Source organism: Mastomys coucha, unplaced genomic scaffold (assembly GCF_008632895.1).
Source record: "Mastomys coucha isolate ucsf_1 unplaced genomic scaffold, UCSF_Mcou_1 pScaffold5, whole genome shotgun sequence".
Lineage (NCBI taxonomy): Eukaryota > Metazoa > Chordata > Mammalia > Rodentia > Muridae > Mastomys > Mastomys coucha.
Window position 1 is genome coordinate 1328629 of NW_022196911.1, and position 21532 is coordinate 1350160.

Sequence of the window (21532 nt, forward strand, 5' to 3'; positions counted from 1 at the left end):
TGTAGGCTTCTTGTATGTTCATGGGCATCTCTTTCTTTAGGTTATGGAAGTTTTCTTCTATAATTTTGCTGAAGATATTTACTGGCTCTTTAAGTTGGGATTCTTCATTCTCTTCTATACCTATTATCTTTAGGTTTGATCTTCTCATTGTGTCCTGGATTTCCTGGATGTTTTGGGTTAGGAGGTTTTTGCTTTTTGCATTTTCTTTGACTGTTGTATCAATGTTTTTCTATGGTGTCTTCTGCCCCTGAGATTCTCTCTTCTATCTCTTGTATTCTGTTGGTGATGCTTGCATCTATGACTCCTGATGTCTTTCCTAGGTTTTCTAACTCCAGGGCTGTTTCCCTTTGTGATTTCTTTATTGTTTCTATTTCCAATTTTTAGATCCTGGATGGTTTTGTTAATTTCCTTCACCTGTTTGATTATTTTTTTTTTAAAGATTTATTATTATATGTGAGTACACTTTAGCTGTCTTTAGACACCAGAAGAGGGTGACAGATCCCATTAGGGATGGTTGTGAGCCACCATGTGATTGCTGGGATTTGAACTCAGGACCTTCAGAAGAACAGTTGGTGCTCTTAACCGCAGCCACCTCTCCAGCCCCGATTTTGTTTTCCTGTAGTTCTTTAAGGGATTTTTGTGTTTCCTCTTGAAGGGCTTCTAGCTGTTTACCTGTGTTCTCCTGTGTTTCTTTGAGGGAGTTATTTATGTCCTTCTTAAAGTCCTCTATCATCATTGTGAGAAGTGATTTTAGATCCGAATCTTGCTTTTCTGGTGTGATGGTGTGTCCAGGACTTGCAATGGTGGGAGAATTAGGTTCTGATGATGCCAAGTAACCTTGGTTTCTGTTGCTTATGTTCTTATGCTTGCCCCCCTCCTCCCACCATCTGGTTATCTCTAGTGCTACCTGCCCTTGCTAAATCTGACTGGGGCCTGCCCTTCCTGTGATCCTGGTTGTGTCAGAACTCCTCAGAGTCAAGCTGTCTCTGTGATCCTGTGATTCTGGGATCCTGGGATCCTGTGATCCTGGGCCTGTTAGAGTGTCTGGGAGTAGAGCTTTCTCTGAGTATTATGGGACTTGCTGCAGAGTTTGCACCCAAGGTCTGCTTAGGGCACCAGCCCAGACAGACCAGAAGGAACCTGTGTCACTGGACTGGCAGAATTCCTGCGTGCCTGGGTCCCACTGGTCCCAGTTATTCCTGGTGTTGGGACAGATGTTGTGTCTCCTCACCTCTGATCCTATGATCCTGGGCATGCTAGAATGCCTGGGACTAGCATGGGTATTATCCATAGGCTTTTTATTGACAGGTGTTGCTTATAAGAGATCATCTCTTAATATGATCCACCCTTAATAATTCCCCAAGTTTTTTTTTTTTTTTTTTAAGAACAAAGAAATTCTCACTACAAACTCAGGAATTACCATTGAGACGATTTTTGGACACTGGATTTGACAGGGTGGAAGCCATGAGTAATCACCAAAGTCAGCTGATACAGACCTGTGCCTTCGCTATCTTAAGCACCTGGTCTACCCTCTTGTTCACTCCTTTCTCTCTGCTGCCCTCATCCTGGGGTCTGGCATTTTATTTTCTGTGTATTTCCAGAGCTGTCGAAGGTATCCTTTTGACTTCTAGACTGCAGGTTCACAGCTGCTCTCAGAGTTCCAAGATCGTTCATGTCACCCCAGAGAACGGGTTCAGTGGTTATGAGGTCAAGCATGCTTGTTATTGCTATTGGCCTCTGTCTAGAAAAATGTCTTAGTCTTTGAGTACATGCCACAAGCTGGGTGGCTTATAAGCAACAGAGTTCCAAGAGTTCTAGAGTCTGGGAAGCCCAGGGGAAAGTTGCCAGCAGATTTGATGTCTGTGCTGTCTTGCTTCCTGGTTCACACAAGACCTTAGCTGTGTCCTCGTCTGGTGTAAGGGGGCAAGAAAGCTCTATCTGTCTTATCAGGGCATCCAATGTCTTGTTCCTGTTTGTTATACAAGCATCTTAGTCACTGTGAAGAAATGCCATGACCAAGGCAATTCTTAAAAAATGAAGCATTTAATTGGGGCTTAATTACAGTTCCAGAGACTTAACCCGTTATCATCATCATGTGGTGGATGGTAACAAGCAGACAGGTGTTAGAGAAAATTTTGAGACCTTTACAGCCTGAGCCTTGGGTTGGGGTTGGGGAGAGCCAGAGAGAGAGAGCCAGAAAGAGAGTCAATGTGACAGAAAGACAGAGAGACAGAAAGAGACTCAGAGAGAGACAGAGAGAGGGAGAGACAGAGAGACAGAAAGAGATACAGAGACACACAGAGAGACAGAGAGGGAGAGAGAGAGAGAGAAAGAGAGAGAGATCCCGGGCTTGGCCTGGCCTTTTGAAACCCTAAAGCTGCTGCTCCTAGTGACACACTTCCTCCAACAAGCCCATACCTCCTAATCCTCCTGATCCCATCAAAGCTTTCGACTCCCTGGTGACCAAACATTCAAACATATGAGCCCATCAGGGGCCACTTTTGTTTAAACCACCCCAGATACATATTCCTCTTGAAATTCAGCCTGTTCGCTTCTTAAAGGGCCCACTCCTTCACAGTATTTCCTTGGGGGTTAAGATGGGAGAATTTTGAGGAGTGTTTCTCCACATCCTCGCCAGCATGTGCTGTCACTTGAGTTTTTTATCTTAGCCATTCTGATTGGTGTAAGGTGGAATCTCAGGGTCATTTTGATTTGCAATTCCCTGATAACTACAGACTTTGAACATTTCTTTAAGTGCTTCTCAGCCATTTGAATTTTGGAGGGCACAAGCCTTCAGACCATAGCAAAAGCAATTTGGCTTTTTACAAACTTGTGATGCTGGTTTTTAGTTTGTGAGTTTAACAGCTGGCATTTGATGTAGACTTCCATAATTTATACCAGTAGAATATGTCTAATTGTCCTGCTAGATACTCATGTGTGTCTCAGATAGTCACATTTGCTCCAAATTGTGTCTCAGAGTAGTTTTCTAGTTTTCTTTCTGTTTTCTAATGAGATACTGAGAACCTCAGATCAGGGCACTGCTTGCCACCCATTAGCCACTCAGTCATAGTGGAAATGTATCATAAGGCCAGCACCAGGTGAATGCGCTAGCCCCTGACTGCAGCTTCCACCTGTGGTCCAAATTTATTCTTGTCTGCCTCTCCACTTTCTGACAGAATTCTGATTTGTGGATCAATCTAGTCCTTCCTGATAGTCAGCTTTCTCATCTCTGTGATAGAATGCCTGATGTAAGCAACCTGACAAAGGGGAGAAGTATTTGGCTCACAGTTTCAGAGTTTTTGCTTACAGTTGCTTGGTTCTGTGGATGTCTGTGGAACACTGTGGTGGTGGGAGCTTGTAGAGGAGGATGAATATGGAGTGGATTGTGAAGAAGGCACTGAGGAAGATGTATAGCTTTGAAAAGCACACCCTTCAGTCACCGATTTCCTGTATCATGTAAAGTCTTCTGGAACCTTCCAAAGGAGTGCCACCATTTCAGAATATGCATTTCTGTGTTTTTTTTTTTTTAAAATATATTTACAGACTTATTTGAACAGTATCTAATTTCAAAATATTTATAGCATATCCAAAGAAACTCTGTACCCATAAATTATAACTCTCCATTCCTCCTTCCCACTAGCCTCAGACCTTTTCTCTGTCTCTTTCATAAGAAGATAATCATGTGGTTTTTGGCAGTCGACTTCATTCTCTTGTCATGACGTTTTTTAGGGTTCGTTGTTTGCTCTATAATGCACTATTTGTTTGGCTATACTGTATTTTCCCATCTATCAGTTGATGAATGCTTGGGTGGTCACCACTTGTGATTATGAGTAATGCCTCTATGAACTTTTTATGCAGCTTTTTGTGTGGGCATATGGTTTTCCTTCTCTCTGGCTTACAGCTATTGGGAGAGTTGATGGATGGGTCATGTATTTAGCATTTTCAAAATTGCTTTTCATATTAGTGCATCGCTTTATATTTCATCCAGCAGTATGTGAGGGTTCTAACTCCCCTAGCTCCCCGATAATGTTTGTAATTGTCTTTTTTTTTTAAATTTAAACATCTCAGTGGCTATTGTCTTGCAGCTTGTTTGTGTTTATTTATTTGAATTTTTTTTTGAGGTAATCTCTTCTGTAGTCCAGACTGATCTGGACTCAGTGTGTGGGCAAGGCCTCTGCTTCCCAAGTGCTGGGATTAAAAGCATGCACCACTGTCCTAATTTTATATCTGTTGCTGTGATAACATAGCTCAACTAAAAGCAACTTAGAAGATAAAGGTTAATTTTAGTTTATGATTCCAGGTTACAGCCCATCATTGCAAAGATGTCACCATGGCAGGTATTTGCAGCATTTAGTTCTATCACCTCCACAGTTAAGAGCAGAGAGAAGTGAATGAATGCTCTCTCGCTTGCTTCCTTGTACTCAGCTTGGTGTCTCCCTTCTCCTATACCTAGAATACTTTGCCTAGCTAATGGCACTGCCCTTTCTGGGCTGGATCTTCCCACCTCAGTCAAGACTTTCCTGAACAGATACACCCATAGGGCAATTGGATCTAGCTAATTCTTCAGTGAAGGATTAGACAACAGACTAGCTACAACAGCCAGCATGCCAGGCTTGTATTTAGTTTTAATAGTCCTTTACAAATCTTTGCTGTTACAAAACGATTTCAGATTTCTTAATGTTTCAGTGAAAGAGCATATTATAAGACCCATGTAATTAGCTGTTACTAGGTATATGCTTCAGCAGCACTGAGTGCAGCCAGAGGGCTCTAAGAATATCACTACTACCCATTTCTAGCACTTGCCATCACTACAAACTGAAAAGCTGTTTCTATCGCACAGTGACTCCCGACTCATCCTTTCTCCAGCCCTGGTAACTCCTGTTGCCTTTGTTTGAATTAGCCTGTTCCATGTAACTCATAGGTGAAATTTTATCACATTTTCCACTGTGTCTGGCTTAACTCACCCAGGGATGCTTTTGTACTCCATCCGTGTTGTGATTCATGTCCACAGACTCAGAGTTCCAGACACATGGAAGAAGGACAAAGCCTTCCACTGGTCCGAGTGTGGCTGTTGACAGTGTGTGCAGAAAATGACCATCATAGCTTTCTTCTTGATGTTTACAGCCCAAAGACGACTCCCCCACAGAGACTGTTCCTACAGAGAACAAACCTGTCTCCTCCATCCAACTGTATACCATAAGCCCTGCCTACTTGTTCATCTCTATGAAATAACCCACCTTCTCGTCCAGCTCTATGGAACAGCTCCACCTCTCTGGTCCATCTATATAGTAAGCACACGGAGCTTCTGCAGCAATGCGGTGACTCCAGCAGAGAGCACAGACCACCCGATCCCAGTTTTTTCTGCATCTGCCTGTCTGTCTTTTCATCTTTTCTTCATTCCCTCACTTCCCCCATTGGGTCTGTCCCTGGAACTGTGCTGGATGTGACACGTTTCTTACTTGAATTATTTTGTAAGCAGTTATAGTGTGATCTCAAACTCCCAAGGACACATCTCCCATCCCAGGTGCCTCTCCTAGGGCTTTAAGGCCTCCGCGTGAGTCTCCAGCTAAGGACCATCTCTGCCTTTTGTCTGCATAGGATTCAATGGCATCTTTTGCCTGGTGTCCACATCTGGAGACTCTTCTGAATGAGTAACTGCCTATAGAGATAGGCACAGCAATGAGAGAGACCTCCTGAGAGGTAACACCACAAGAGCAAGCATTCTGCTGCTGCTATTGTTTATCTGTAAGGCACAGGGTTCCACTAGTCAGCACAGAAAGTACAGCTTGCTCCCAGGTTTATTCTAGCGATCTCACTCCAGAGCCACGTTGCCTGCAATTTTAGTGGATTGATGTTTTAAATAAGGGTACTCCGCTCTGTTGTTTATGAGCTGTAGCGACTGAAGTCATGCTCATCCAGCCTCTGTTATTTTGTAAGGTCTGCATAGCTGTTTGGGGTGAAGTCCGTTGCCCATTCATAAAAAAGTTAAGCGAATTCCACCTACTTCCCAGTTATCTTTGTATCCAGTTTTCCCAAGGAAGTACAAGGGAAATGACTGTCATGCTCTCGACTTCTTAGATTAAAACCTTGGAGCAGACCAAAGCCATTGAAGACTTAAATCAATCCCGAGACGAGCTGGAGAAGATGAAGGAGAACGCAGAGAAAAAGCTCGTGTTGGTCATGTCAGAGCTGGAAACCACAGAGCAGGAGGTTCAAGCAAACCAGGAAAGAAGCAGGGCCATGATAGAGTTGGCCAGCCTTGAACTGAAGACCCTGAGAAAGTCTCTGGATGAAGCAGAGAGGAGAGGACAGCAGGTAGATACAAATCTGCTCATGGAATCTTCCTTAGGACATGATGGAATGGTTGAAAAACTTTATGGGTAGTCACACACTTAAGGCTATGGACTGCTTTGGGAACTGGTATGCCATCCATGTGCAGGGCCATGCTTAGCTCCCCTGGGGCCTTCTAATTTTGTATGTGTGCCTCTCTCCAAAGAAAGCATTATTCATACATCTCTTCCAACACAATGTGTAGAGATTTCTATATCATCTCAACAGATCTGCCCACTCCCCAGCGTCTTTTTTGGCAAGCCAATAATCATTACGAGTTTCTTGGCCAAGGATAGCAATTCATGCTTCATGATATAGACTATAAGAAACAAAAATTAGTGTTCTTAGCAAAGCTCTAGAAAGCCAGTGTGAACCCATCATCTGGGGGTGGGGGCGGGGTGATCAGATGCTTTAAACTGCGTTTGATGATTGCCTCTAGAGATTACCTCAACTCATTTAATATTAAGCAGGGCTTGGAACTCTGAGAAGCCTTATCTCCCACAGAGATCAGTTGCAGGAAACAGCCTCCAATCTCCAACAGTGGCACCCAGACTTCATGGTTGACCAAGCGCAGATGTAAGCCATAAAAAAGTACACGCAAGCTGGCTGGTTACAAGGAGAATCTTATCTCCTGAGCACATCAGGTCAAACATAAAGAACTCTGTCCCGGGCAGTCTGACCCCTACTGCCTTTGACTAGTGTGTCACTTTCTGAAGCTGAAAAGGGCAGAGAATGGACTCTGGTCCTAGGAATTTTTTTTTTCTTTCTTCCACTCTGCTTTGGCTCATGTGTCAGACAGAGCTGGGAAGAGCCAAACTCTAAAGGCAAGTGTTCCCAGGAAGAAAACATCTCAGGAATTGTGAGTTTTGGTCATATTCAAGAAGGGTGGGAAACCCCCAGGGAAACGTTTGCATTTGAGAGGGTAGGCTGGCCCCGGGTAGGCTGGCACCTTATTCTATTTAGGGGCTTTAACAAAGTGTGGGAACCAGGGCAGCTCATAATAAGCAGGGCAGTTATTTCTCGTAGGTCTATAGGCTGGAGAGTCAAGTTTATATATGATGTTTTCCCAAACCTTCAAATGGTAAAAGCTCTGGTGATCCATTGATAATGACACCAACCCTGTCTTAGAGTAGCCAGCATCATGATCTCAACGAAGTCTAATTAGCTCACAAAGCCAGTACTACTGTCCCACCAAGGACAATATTTCCATATACACTTTGATGGTATGGTGTGCAAATAAGAACGTCTCATCTCCCATGCTGGGCCGGCCATTCATGGGAAGGAAGTTGGAGGTAAATGAGAATGGGGTTGGTGTGTTTGGATGGTGTTCGTCTGATGGCACTCCACCTGCAGGCTGTACCCCTGATTTCTCTCCTGAAATGGAAGGTATTTAGTGAGGGCTTGCCTAGATACCCCTGGATACCCATGTTTTGCCTATGGTAGCCTAGGGCAATGGAAACCACCCTGGGAGAGCGTGAAGGGTTGTATAGGGGGTTGGTCTGGTGATGCTATGTATTCAAATGCTAAATATAGAAAACCCCCAGAATAATATTTACTACAACAGTGGGACTCATTATAACCATTACCCCTGTCTTCTACTTTCCCTCTTAATGGATACCTAGTAGCCTCAGATCAGCCCAGTGTTAGAACCACACACTGAGGCAGAAGTCTTCAGTTTAAGAAGGACAGAGAAGCCCTCCTGTTTTCAATAGCTTACTCCTTCTCTTGAGTTTCAGAAACCCATTGACCTGTTAGTATCCCAAGTACAGAAATGTTTCTCTGCTCACGCTAACATTTGTAGAACCCCTTGTCAGGTCACAGAGCATGTTCTCAGTTAATCGTTTTGCTCAGCCAAGATTTCTGAACAGACGTAGTGAGGTCAGAGTCTCAGGAACGATTGTCTCTTGAGGGTCTCGACTCAGTAGCAAATGTACTCATTGGCTTGTAAGAGATTATGAAACTGCCAAGGCTTGGGGAACCTGCGGGGATTTTCGAGGTCATTTAGCAGGCAAGCCTACTTATTCATAATTTAGAGAACTCAGGGTAGAGTGGGTAATTTGCCTACCTCATGCAAATCTGGGGATTCCTTTCTTGCTATTGTTGTTGCACTTGACCCAGCAATGGTGGTATGTTTTTATTTTTCTTTCCCAGCTAATGTGTCTTTGCTTGCTATTGCAGCTGGCAGACTTCAGGGAGGTGGTTTCCAGTATGCTGGGCTTGAACGTGACCTCTCTGGCTCTCCCCGACTATGAGATTGTCAAACGTCTGGAAAGACTGATCCATTCACACTACCACCACCACCACCACTTTGTTCCCTGTGCCTGCCTCAAAGACACGGCTGCTGAGTAAGGCAGCTGCTCACAATGCCACGTGGAACTTCCGCACTGATCCCTTGCCTCCCCAAGGGAGGACCTGAGGGACGGGGCATGGTTCTCCAGTTACGCGGTTTATACATTCCTCATAGTTTTGAAATTCAACCGTAGTGGATGACTAGTATATTTTCTGATGACTTAGTGAGCATATATCATGGGTGAAAAAGGTCTCCCAAAGGGCCATCTCTAGGGCCAGAGAGATGGCTCAGTGGGTAGAGACACTTGCTGCCAAGCCTGGCAACCTGAGTTCTATCCTTGGGACACACATGATAGAAGGAAGACAAGTGACTTTTGTAAGCTATCCTCTGACCTATGCACAGCTTTGTAGCTTAAGTGTACACACACACACACACACACACACACAGACACACACAGACACACACACACACACAGACACACACACACACACAGAGTAAGCGAATGTAAAAAAAAGTTCCAGGCCGGCCTAGATAAAACCACCTATTACTTCATTAGCACATCGAGACTCCAGGAATCCCTAGATTCATGCCTATATTGGGACATATGTGCACAGAGTTCAGAAAAGCAGACCATCTTAGCTAGAGTATAACTAATGAGCTTAAATATTAAGATAACCATGTGCAGAAGTTTTCTGAAAACGTTACTGAAAATTATTTTATATTTAGGTGTGTGTGTATGTATGTGTGTGTGTGTGTGTGCGCGCGCGCGCGCGCACGTGCCAGCAGAAACCATAAAGAGAGTTAGATTCTTTGGTATTAGAGTTACAGGCAGCTGTTAAACACTTGATGTGGGTGCTGGGAACTGAACTCAGGTCCCCTGAAAGAGTAGCAAGTGCTGTTAATCATCTCTCCAGCCCCACAAAAATTATCTATCATCTGTCTGTCTATCTGTCTGCCTGTCTACATCCAATTTGGCACATAGTAACTGGACCTGTTTATAGATTTCTGAATGGCTTTCCCAAACCACACATATAATGTGTAACCATGAGATCTCGGTAACACAGTAGAGTCTTAAAACATTTATTTACATGCTTTCCAGGGCTCAGAAACAATTGAACTAACTCATTGTTGTGCATGGTTAGTACGGGAGCCAGGATGTACAAGATAGAGGCTGTACCATTTATAACCTACCATGTCAGATTCAACTTGGTTCTGAGGCTGATAGGAATGGCTGGAATAAAGGAAGGAAGGCAACCCGATGAACAGGAGGAGACTTCTAAAGGCAACAGAGTTTAAAAAGTGACTCATTTGAATTGCCCACACATAGGACTGAGGGATGATAAGAAACGTGTATGCTTTTACTACTGCTTCAGATAGTGGCTTTGAGAGTGTGAACAGGGCAGACCTCAGTTCTTTAAAATCAAAATCTCTCTTACAAGCCCAGGTTGACAGGATGGATGAGTCCTCTTCAGTTTTATCCACCAGCGTAGCAAATACCCTTAACAGCAAAGGAACCTTCTCTTGGTCTTGATTCTATCATAAATAAATTTCTCCTGTCTTTCAAAACTTCAATTAGACAAATATGTTGCAGAAAACTATATTCTTAGCATTACTGATAATGTTTTCTATCGGACAGTGTATCTTCTTTTAAATATATGAAATATAAACTTATAAACTGTCTCTGGTTTTTGTGTGTATGTGTGTGAGAGAGTGAGAGCTACAGCTGGAGAAAGAGAGGTATGCACACATATGTGTAGGTGCCTGTGCCTCTGTGTGTGTATTAGAAGGTACACCCTCTATCCCTTTCCACCTTATTTCCTTGGGGTAGTCCATCACTGAACCTAGAGATAGGCTGGCAGCCACTGAGCTCCATCCTCCTGTCTCTCCGGGATGAGTGACAGATCCATCTAGAATCTGAATTCAGGTCTTTATGCTTGCACAGAGTCATCTCTCCAGCCCCAGATTGTATCTTTTTGTGTCCTATTAAACAAACAAACAAACAAACCCACAAACAATCCTAGTGGCTTACAACATTGAAAATGAGAAATTATACAGCTAACTCTTGTCTCACAGCCACAAACAAGACATGCAAGCTGATTCAAGACCACAAGATTAAGGAGCCATAACAGCTAATTGCAAAGCTTAGAAGGATATTAGATACTGATTTGAATATGAAAAAAGGCATGAAAATATTCATGCAACAACTTTTTAAAGTTACACGGCTTCCTTCAGGCATGGTGGTGTACACAAGCAATCTCAGCCCTCGGGATGCTGAACCAAGAAGATTGGGTTTGAAGCCACTCAAAGCCACATAGTGAGTTTCAGGCGAGCCTGGACTACAGAGTGAAACTCAATTTCAAACCATGCTAACAACCAACCAACCAACCAACCAACCAACCTACTTGCTAGCCTACTAGCCATTCCTCCTGCAACCCTAAACAAAACAAATAGCCATGTTAGGTTAGCTTTTACCTCCTCATGCCAGACTGTATCGGTCTAAAGGGACAAGTGTATTGTGTTATTTTCCTTTCAATTGGTCATAAATTATCTGTTAGGATTCATATAAGAGACTAAAAAATAACCCATAGTAGTTATCCTGTGCTTTATCATGTGAAATTTCATTTTGCTTATCTGAATATATGGTTCAAGTATGTAAATAACAATTTTTGGTATATATATTAATATTTCAAATATATACCCCAGCGACATTAAGTGAAAGGATATGTGGAATGAACATAAATAAATTATGTGCCTGCAGATAGTTCACACACACAGTAACTGTTACTTGGACAAACTGAAAATGTGTTAGCATAAAGCCCTGTTCCTCATGTCAAAATGCCAGTTGGTTGCTGGCCTTTCCTTTGTGCACACATTCCGGAGTTGGCAGGGCTAGCTTCACATTTTTGTGCTACATTTTGTTTTTCTGTGATATCCATGTATATTTTATATCATCCAATAAAATGTATTCGATGAGTGTGATTTTTAGATAACGTCTTAAAATATTTAATACTAGCTCGTCTAACAAATTCACCCAAGGGGAATTGCTACTGAGGTTATTGTTCTGGTCACTGAGACATCTCAATATTTTCAGAAAATATCTCACAAAAAACTGTAAGCTTGGATCCATCTAAATGTCCAGTCTATTCTTCTGGTCTTCTGCAGAGGAGCGGCCAGTGGTCTAGATAAGGTGGTGATGGGCTTAAGGGCTGTTGAGATCTGTCACACTGATGCTGTAATAACAGCATGCAGAAGAAGTATCTAAATTCTGTTGGGTAACATTCTATAGTGACTAACCTTTAACCTGGAAGGCTTTTTCCAATTTGTTTATATGGGGTTACCTTATACTGAGGCAACAATTTCCCTACTAGATACCAGAGACTAACAAATAAAAACCCCAATGCCAGAAATGGGTTACCTCTTCTAAAGTTCTTGGCCATGGAGGCCCCATAGCCCCCAAAATATTACAGTCTACCATCAAGGTTCTTGGTTACTCTCCAGAACTTGATGGTAAGATCCTATTACTGAAGATGGCTGCAAAAGAGTTCTATAATACATGGAGAAACCAAGCTGGTATTCACCTGGAAGCTTTATTCCTACTGTCTAGTTTTTGTAGTGCTGGAAGATGCTATGCATATTACCAGAGAAGACATGTAACTCTTATTTATTTATTTATTTATTTATTTATTTATTTATTTATTTATTTATTATAAGTACATTGTAGCTGTCTTCATCTGCACCAGAAGAGGGCATCAGATCTCATTGTGAGATGGTTGTGAGCCACCATGTGGCTGCTGGGATTTGAACTCAGAACCTTCGGAAGAGCAGTCAGTGCTCTTAACCACTGAGCCACCTCTCCAGCCCCGAAATGTAACTCTTAATCTTATCCAACTGTGAACCCTGTGAGCTACAATAATGACAAGATATACAACATGGTGCAACAGTGACAATGGAAGTCATGTGAGTAACCAAGCACTTTCTGATTGGATTTAAGGAGCATGCTGTATGTCCAAAACTGTATGTGGCACTGATATCAGGGGCTATGGCCTAAGCCCTCGGGGAGAAGGTACTACTATTACCCTGACAAATGAACACACTTATTATAGATCAGTGCATCTCTTAATCCTTATCAGGGAAGCTTCTTCTTCTTCTTCTTCTTCTTCTTTTCACAGTAGATGGAGATTAAGAGAGAACCGCCAAACTGGTTCAAGTGCAGAGAATGAGGGACTGTACAGTGCTCAGCCCTACATGGTATGTCGGTGTCTCCCAAGGCTCAGGGATCACTGTAGGAGAGGGTGTGGATAGATTCTTAGAGCTAGAGGCAGTGGATGACTATAAGGGAGAAGTGTTTTCCAAACACAAGTCAGTTGCATGTATGAACTCACAGAAGTTGATACAGTGTCTTAGTTAGGGTTTTACTCCTATGAACAGACACCATAACCAAGGCAAAGATTTAATGGGGTTCAGAGGTTACAGGTTCAGAGGTTTAGTCCACTCTCACAAGGTGGGAGCAGGGCAGCATCCAGGTAGGCATGGTGTAGGCAGAACTGAGAGTTCTACTTCTTCATCTGAAGACTGCTAGTGGAAGACTGACTTCCAGGCAGCTAGGATGAGAGTCTTAAAGCCCATGTCCATAGTGATACACCTACTCCAAGAAGGCCACACCTCCAAATAGTGCCACTCCCTGGGTCAAGCATATTCAAACCATGGCATACATCATGCACAAAAACCAGCACAAGCCTAAGACAAACAAAACCCACTATGAAAAGGGAGAGCGGAGGATGATGTCTTATCCCTCGCTAAGGACTATTGATAACTGCTGGGAGAAAAGGAGTCAGTTTTCTTTGAGTGTAGTCCCTGGTAGGATGACCATATTCCAGGGGAAGGTGGGACATTTAAGAATACATTCTTAAGAATATTATATATATGTGTATATATATAATATATATATATTCTTAAATGTGTATATATACATATATATCAATGCAGTTTGCACTGATTGGAATACTAAAATTTGTACCATCTCTCCTTACCCCAGTGCTTCACCTCATACTCTCAAATAACTGTTCTTCATGCCAGAGTTTCCCAGACACTCCATTTCCTCCTCCCTGCCAATCTTCTCTCCATCTGGAGACAGCCTAGACCATATGGATCATTTCTCTAGTCACTCTCTTCCTAAGACCCTTGATTTTTCTTGCTCTTCCTCAACTTTGAATTAATCCCAGTGTTTCTGCTGGTTTGTCTGCCCCACTGAATGAGGCTGGAGAAAAATCACATAAAATCACAGTTAAGTGGCATCCCAAATTCATAGCCCGTGATCTCTGCAGAACCCTCTGTGCCAACTGCTCATCCTATGCTGTTTTCCCAGTTGGATCTCACTGCCATTTTCTGAAACAGCTATTGAAAATGTTCGTTTCCTCATTGCCTTTCTTCTATCTCTTCCTCCTTCCCTCTTAGTGGATAATACCCTCTGATTTCACTCAGAAAATAGGAGCCATTACAGGAGATACCCTGGCTACCACATTCTGATAACACTTTTTGTAGTGTACATGCACACACATCTTTCTTCTTTCTTCCTAGTTTAGCTTAATGCCATGGCCAGCCTGGACACTCACATCCTCAGCAACCCATTCCCACCAGCTGACTGATTCTCTTTCAAATGTTTGTATCCCCAACTCCATTCATAACTTATTTCCATCATATTTAGACTTACTCAGCCTCTCCCCTCTTAAAACACCATTACCCCTTTCCCTCAGAGCCCTTCCTCCCCTTTTCATTCCTGTACATTTGAGCCCCTTGAGGGTGTCATTTATACTTTGCCTTTCTGGCCCCAACTCATGCCATACCATCATCCTGCCACCTGGCTCTAGTTCCACCCACCCAGCATCCACATTCTGGTTGGGCAAATCTTCGTTCTTTTTAAAATGCTTTTCTCACTTGAACTTTCCTAAGTGCCAACCACCATTTGGTTAGGCTTCTTCCTTAGGCTTCTGTGCTGTGATGGTCAACTCAGTTTTTACCTACCTCTGTTCACTTGAGCTAGGCCACTTGAAGGTTATAAGAAACAAAATGAAGACAAGAGATTCATGTAAGGTGAAGTAGGAGATATAAGCACGTGTAGTATGCTTTGTGGAAAACACACAGATGCTATGAAAACCAGATGGCAGTAGACTGCCTTAGAATTGGAGGGCTTCATGAAAGGCCTGGGCGCTCTTTGTTTCAAATCTGTCCTTTGGTCCTATCATGATGGTTCAACTCTCAGTTCTGCTCCCGCCATTTCACCCAATACCCATCTTCTTGTCTCAGACTTCTGCCACTGTGGCCTGTGCCTTTGTTCATGTTTTCTAGTACATTCTGTGTATTCTGTGTCTTGCTGTTTCTGTTTCCACTTTTGATGAGTCTTGGCTTTCCTCCCCCGTCTCTTCTGGAGACCATGGCTGGGTGTTCAGTTACTCTTGAACATAAGATGCCCTTGGTGAACAGATGCACCAGTAACAAACCTGTTGATAGACTGTCCTCAGAAAAGAGACCTACCTCTGGTCCAGCCCACAATGCTGGAATGTTGTGCCTGTCTCCTGGATGAGAGTGTTCCATGAGAGTCTGTCCTCTGCCTACCTTTGTTTGTTTGTTTGTTTCATTTTGTTTTTTTTGAGACGGGTTCTCTGTATAGCCCTGGCTGTCTTGGAACTCACTCTATTGACCAGGCTAGCCTTGAACTCAGAAATCCGCCTGCCTCTGCCTCCCAAGTGCTGGGATTAAAGATGCGTGCCACCACCGCTTGGCTCTGCTTACCTTTTTAAAATTTGAATGCACTAGTCTCATGATGTCAGGGAAGCATTCTCTTTGTACCTTATCTCCATCTGTAAAATGAATGTGTTACTTCTGGGTTTAAAAGGTTTCTTACCAAAAGATGCTAAAGTTGTAAACTCAAGTGTAATGTAAATGGGACCCTATTTTAAAATAAAGTATTTGTAGATGATCACAATGTAGATGAAGATGTTATTAGTGTGAGCCCTGATTAAACATAATGACAGTTACTAGGGGAGCTTATGCAAAGCACCTTGACACTTGGCTCCACCCAGGGGCTCACCTCTTGATAAACTAATAGTGACTCACAGAGAGATCTATGAATGTGTACAAGCGACACTCTGCCCATGGTTCTGGGTCTTTCTCGTAGGCAGAAGGATAAAGAAGGTGCTCCATTTGTAGTTTAGGAAACAGGCCTTCAGAGCAGTGAATCTGGAGAAGAAGGGGTTGGGGGCGATGCTGGGGAGAGTGGAGAGAGGGGAGGCTGTGTTTAGCATATATGAGAGAAGAATAAATAAAAAATAAAAAGATGGCTTTTTCAATGGGGATTATGGGCACAAGCACAGATGCAGATACAGGGAGATGTCATACAAGGATGAGATTAGACATTAAAGTGATGGTTCCTCAGGTAGGAAGCCACATTGTCAGGGAGCTAGGCAAGTGTTTCTACCTCTGAGTTCCATCCCTGTCCCTGAACTGCTAATTCTAGATCTGCCCAGAGCTGCTGACCTCTGATGACTCACATCTAAGTGCCTCTCAAGGACTTACATTTTGCCCTCTTTTCACAGAACTTTTACAAGGATAGCTTTTATTTAGTGAATAGGTAATATAGGGACACACAGAGTTGGCATTTGTCCCTCACTGTAGGATACTCTGGAAGGTCCTTTAGACCTTTCCTTCAGCATAAGAATGTATGATTGTTAACTGTAAGTGTCAAATTGATCCAGCCTAGATGTACTCTGGAAGACAGTCACAATTGGGGAATTATCTAGATCAGATTATCAGGTGGAGGACTGTTAGGATTGTTAACTGATGAGGGAAGAGTCAGCACACTGTGGGCGGCACCATTCCCTAGGAAGGGTGTCCTCAACCATATGAGAGGAGAAGGAGGCAAGCAAGCAGGCCTATATGCATCATTTCTCTGTGCTCTCAACTGTGACTTCAATTTGAACTGCTTTCAACTCCATTCACTGTGACTTCCCTACAGCAACAGACTTAACCAGAACTGTAAGCTAAATAAACTTTTCCTTCCCCAAGTTGCTTGTTATCAGCACATTTTATCCCAGCAACAGGAGCAGTATTAAACGGCCATGCCTCTGCTGCAATCACAGTGCAGTGCCAACATACCCTAGCAAGTCTGGCCTCCCCACTTTCTCACAAGTTTGGTTTCTCTATCTGCAGCTGACCAACCCTCTGCCTAATAGTAATTTCAGGAAACCTGACTCCAGATAGATTCATCCTCTATGAATCTAGGTCTGAAGACAGTAAACCATTTTGGTATCTTCTGTCAAGTAGCTTTATCAATCTTCTGTCTCTCCATCATTCAGGACTACAGTGCTTACCAAGACCCCTAAACAGTGAAACACAAATATTGGTGACAAATTATATTTGCTCCTTTCACAAGTCTCCATGGCAACTCTTAACTAAGTTCTAGTATAACGTCAAGAACGTGTGTGTGTGTGTGTGTGTGTGTGTGTTTTCCTGTCTTACACATTTTATTAGTCCTGAGTAAGAGAGGACCAGCAGCCCTTGTCTCTTTTGCCCACTTTCTATTTGCTGTTGCCATTGATGGGATGGTTCACATGGTTGGAGAAGGACAAAAAGACCTTGATCTTGGGCTGGACATTGAGATGTGCCACATAGGCAGAGATCAGGGGAAGTTGTCCAGGCTGCCAGGGGCCAGGACTCAGTGGATCAGCAGCAGGTCCAGTAAGTTGTAATCAGCAAAGAAGATCTGGTCAATCACAATGAAGGCTTTGTCTCTCTGTTTCTGGGACAGCAGAGTCTCAAAAGGCTTCAGATGACTGGGCAGGGCCTAGCACAGTCATCTTTACCATTCTTATAGGTGGTATAGATGAGGATGATGTATATGTAGGAGAGGTCCTCTAGCCTGTCATTCACCATATCTACCAGGGTGGCTTCACTCTGGTCTTTTTTCCATAAAGCCTAAAGGAGTGCTCCAGGTCCCTTAAGATGGCATTAGATTGGTAAAGGGTGGGGTCTCTGTCATCAGACTTGGGGAGTGGTCCATAATAGACAAGTAGGCTTGAGGAAGCCTTCCACCCGGCTATCTTTGGTAACCACTTCCTCCTTCCAGCTCTGGCCCTAGAGAGCCAGCAGCATGTGTGTAGTCTGACAGCGCCCTCGAACTGGGAAGCAGAAAATGGCTGTTGTGTAGAGGGTGGTGTAGACTCAGTGTTGCATATATAGCGAGCCTTGTTTTTGTTTGTTTGTTTTTTAATTTTTTTGAGACAGGGTCTCTCTGTGTAGTCCTGGCTGTCCTGGAACTCACTATGTAGATTAGTCTCTCTTCGAACTCACAGAGATCCTCCAGCCTCTGCCTTCCCAGTGCTGGGATTAAAGGCATTGTACCATCACCACCCAGCAGCTTCATTTGGAATGTTCTGTGGTTGTAACAGTTCATCGTACAGAACAGGTGGCATTAGGACATTAGGACAAGCAAGAAGAGGTCTGTCATAAGGTTTAGTCATAGAACCCTCTGAGGACTGAAGGGACTGGAGTGTGGTTAAGCTTTCCATGGACAAGAGCACAGAGGAGGATGGGAATATCCAGAAAGCGGGTGAGACAGAATCACATGCTACATGATCTGGAGTGACCTTTTCCAGAGTCTTCCTTCTTGTTGCTGATCCTAGATACCATCCACGGCACCTGCAGGTATTTGAACCAGGAAGTACATGCTCAATACCTTCCCTCTCAGGGACCACAGATTTATTGAGCACACCTATACTCTCTGCTAATGATGCCACCGAAAACCCAATGTGCCTACCATATGTCTAACAGCAGGAGATGCGGGAGTGACCAACATCCAGATCTCACACTTAGCCATCTGACTGGCTAAACTCAAGTGGCATCTGGGATCTTCTCCTAGAGCAATCCAAGAAATGCAGAACTCTCCTTGTCAGTGCCAGAGGTACTAAGAGGCAAACTAGAAGATTAAACCTCCAACTTTTAAACATACTCTTTTATCAAATTCATTTTATTCACATGGCCATGCAATCACATCCGTGAAATAAAGGAAACTGCGATGTATCCTGCTATGCCATGCTGTGTTACCCCATGTGATGCTGTTCCATTAAGAAATAGCGGTTTGGACCTGTTATTTCACGACCTTCTAGCGGATGGTAACTGACAGTTTGGAAAAACACTTTATGGTAAGAGGAGAGAAATGGATGTTGATTGCCAATCACAACATCCCCAATTCTGTACTTCTCCTTGCTCTGCTCACGAATTAACAGAGGGGATGTGGGGTCATTTGCAGAGGGATTCAGCATGGGAAGATAGCTTATGGTGGCCTGAGGAGCTGGAAGGTGGCTCATCCTCGGAGCAGAACGTTTTCATTGTAAACAAGAGTGCTATAATTGCTTTGTGCTGCCAGAACCCCACTGGCTTTGCCTGGTACTTGAATAGAGGACAAAGCCATCTGTAACTTGAAACTTTTAGTTGTAAAGAGTGAATCAAGCCCACACAGTGGTCTTGATGCCAAGTGCATTATGGGTTACCTGCTGGATACCTATGGGGGAAAGTGCTTGGCTTTCATCCAGTTTCTGATTTTAATGTAGATATAAAACCCAATAATTAATCCTTAGAGTGCAGTGGTGTATATTGAATGGGAAATGTCTGGCTGGCCTGTTTTCCCATGTTTTGAAGTAATTGTTAATTTTACTGTTAAGATTTGCAAGAAATTTAATCCTTTAATGTATAGCTTTTAGGTAAAAGCCTCATATTTGTTAACGATCAAGACTTTCTCTCTCTCTTTTTTTTTTTGATCAAGACTTTTAATACAAATGATTTCATTATGTGCTATTGCTTTGAAGGTAGTTTGTTTTTTAAAAAAGAAAAGCCAATCACAGAGACAGGGCAAATAGTCACACATGGCCGTTCTCTGCCCAATGCCACTTCTGTGTACACTAACTCATATAATGCTCGCCAGGAGTTTTAGAGGTAGGATTACGAGTCTCATTTTTACAAATGAGGACAAAAGGATGAAGTGATTAAGAGACTCACCCAAGGCCATTAAAGTAGAAAGTGGTAGAATGTGGGGTTATACCAGTTCGAGCTGGCTCATAGCTAACGCTTTGTGAATATAAGTGGAAAAAAAATCTCAAAACAGACTTGATTAGGAAGACTATAATTTTTATGTTCTGGGGGAAATACATTCTAATAGACACTCAAGCTACTCTTTTTGATTTGCTTCCCAAGCCTTATTTTGTTCTTTCAAGGACCTTGACATCTTAAGTGCACTGGAGAATTGAAAAGATAATTTGCTGGCATTATTTTAGCCTTACATTTTTCAGGGTTCTCTTCTGCTTGTGACAGTGTTTAAAGTGTCTGGAGGAATTTGCATGTGTTATGAACTGAATGTCAGTACCTCCTGAAAATTCATACGTTGAAGTCCTAATCTCTACTGTGATGGCGTTTGTTTGGTGGAGCCTTTGGGTAGTCATTATCTCTAGATGAGGGCATGAAGGTAGAGCTCCCTATGATGGGATTAGTATCCTAGGAAGAAGGAGAACCATCTTCCTCCTCCTCCTTCTCCTCCTCCTCCTCCTCATTGCCAGCAGCAGCAGCAGCAGTAGCAGGTGGGGCTTGCTCTCTGCCTACCATGTGAAGGCACTGTAAGGAGGCATAGGATGAAAGATAGGAGAGAGTCCTTGCTGGAACCAGACCAGACTGACATCCTACCATTATAGGCTTGCAGCCTCCACAGTCGTGGGGAATAAACTGGTGTTGGTTAAGCCATCCATTCTATTCTACGTCCACTAGTCATGACTGTCTGAGTTGACTTGAGGTAGCAATGAGTCCCTCAGACACTTTCACTCTGCAATGGAGTGCAATGACCAGTCACATTCATGGCATTGTAGCAACGTGAAGAATGTACAATATGTGAATAATTCTACCAAGTATTTATGTGTCTCTTAACTCAGGATTTATTCTTACATTTTTCTTCCTTTGGTAAAAATACATAACACAATTAATATACAGGAGCTTAAGTCCGTAGGGTTCCTTACCTGCATAATTCATTCCTGTAATCCTCAGTACAGAGGTTGAGCTCAGATCAACATCAATAAGACCTATAATTTATGACTTTGGAGGACATTGCTACATACTTTGAGAACAAGCTTTTGTTTTCCCCTAGGTCAAGAAATTTATTTAGAAGATAATTTTTGAATTCTTTCTTATATGTAAGTTAATGAGCACTCTACACAAGCCTGTTGAGAGTCCTCAGAAGGTGGCAATGATGACCTTCAGGGCTGATAAAATCATGTATGTGCCTCTCTCAGAGGATTGGATAATAAGCAAGGAAAAGGCAGAGATTCCAGATAAATTCTGAAAAACTACTAGATTGCAACCTTAAGACTGAGGACTACCGTTTATTTATGAGACAGAGTCTACAATGAGCATTTTGTAAGCTTTGTCAAAATTAATCTTCTCTTGAGCCATTGGGCAGTTGGCAGACATTCTGATTAGCCTTGCTTTAACATCTAAGAAAGAATCTACAATGTGAGAAGTGACTGGTGCTAGTTTCTACACTGGACGACATCACTCTGGAGTCATTCACTTTGTGTATGGCATCTTGTTTTTGAAGATCCTCATTTCTCAGTATGCATGAAAGTGTGTGTGTGCACGAGTATGTGCTAGTGTGTATGTGTGTGTGTGTTGTGTTGTGTGTGTGTGTGTGTGCCTTGTCAGTGCCTGCATCTGCCCTCTATAAGAGTGGCTATTGAGTCTGTGCACAGGTCTCAGTGACTCAAAAGAGAAGAAAGTTAGGAGCTCTTTCTGAATCCATGTACTGGGTAGCAGGCCAGTTGGCTTCAGCCAGATGTTAAAGACTAGTTTTGAAAGCCACACCTCACCAATGCAGTGTGA

The 21532-nt window shown here is 43.0% G+C and overlaps 1 protein-coding gene and 1 pseudogene across 3 annotated transcripts in view; one reads left to right on the forward strand and one right to left on the reverse strand.

Annotated features, from left to right (window-relative positions):
* Ccdc170 (coiled-coil domain containing 170) overlaps positions 1–10032 on the forward strand; it is an 86331-nt gene extending 76299 nt beyond the window's left edge. For all 3 annotated transcript variants that reach the window (XM_031353467.1, XM_031353468.1, XM_031353469.1), the window contains 2 exons: positions 6079–6315; positions 8509–10032. In XM_031353467.1, the coding sequence (XP_031209327.1) occupies positions 6079–6315; positions 8509–8679 (408 nt within the window). In that variant the 3' untranslated portion in view covers positions 8680–10032. The remainder of the gene's footprint in view (positions 1–6078; positions 6316–8508) is intronic.
* Positions 10033–17193: 7161 nt separating this feature from the next.
* Positions 17194–20292, reverse strand: LOC116077166 (annotated as a pseudogene).
* Between the last annotated feature and the right edge of the window lie 1240 nt (positions 20293–21532).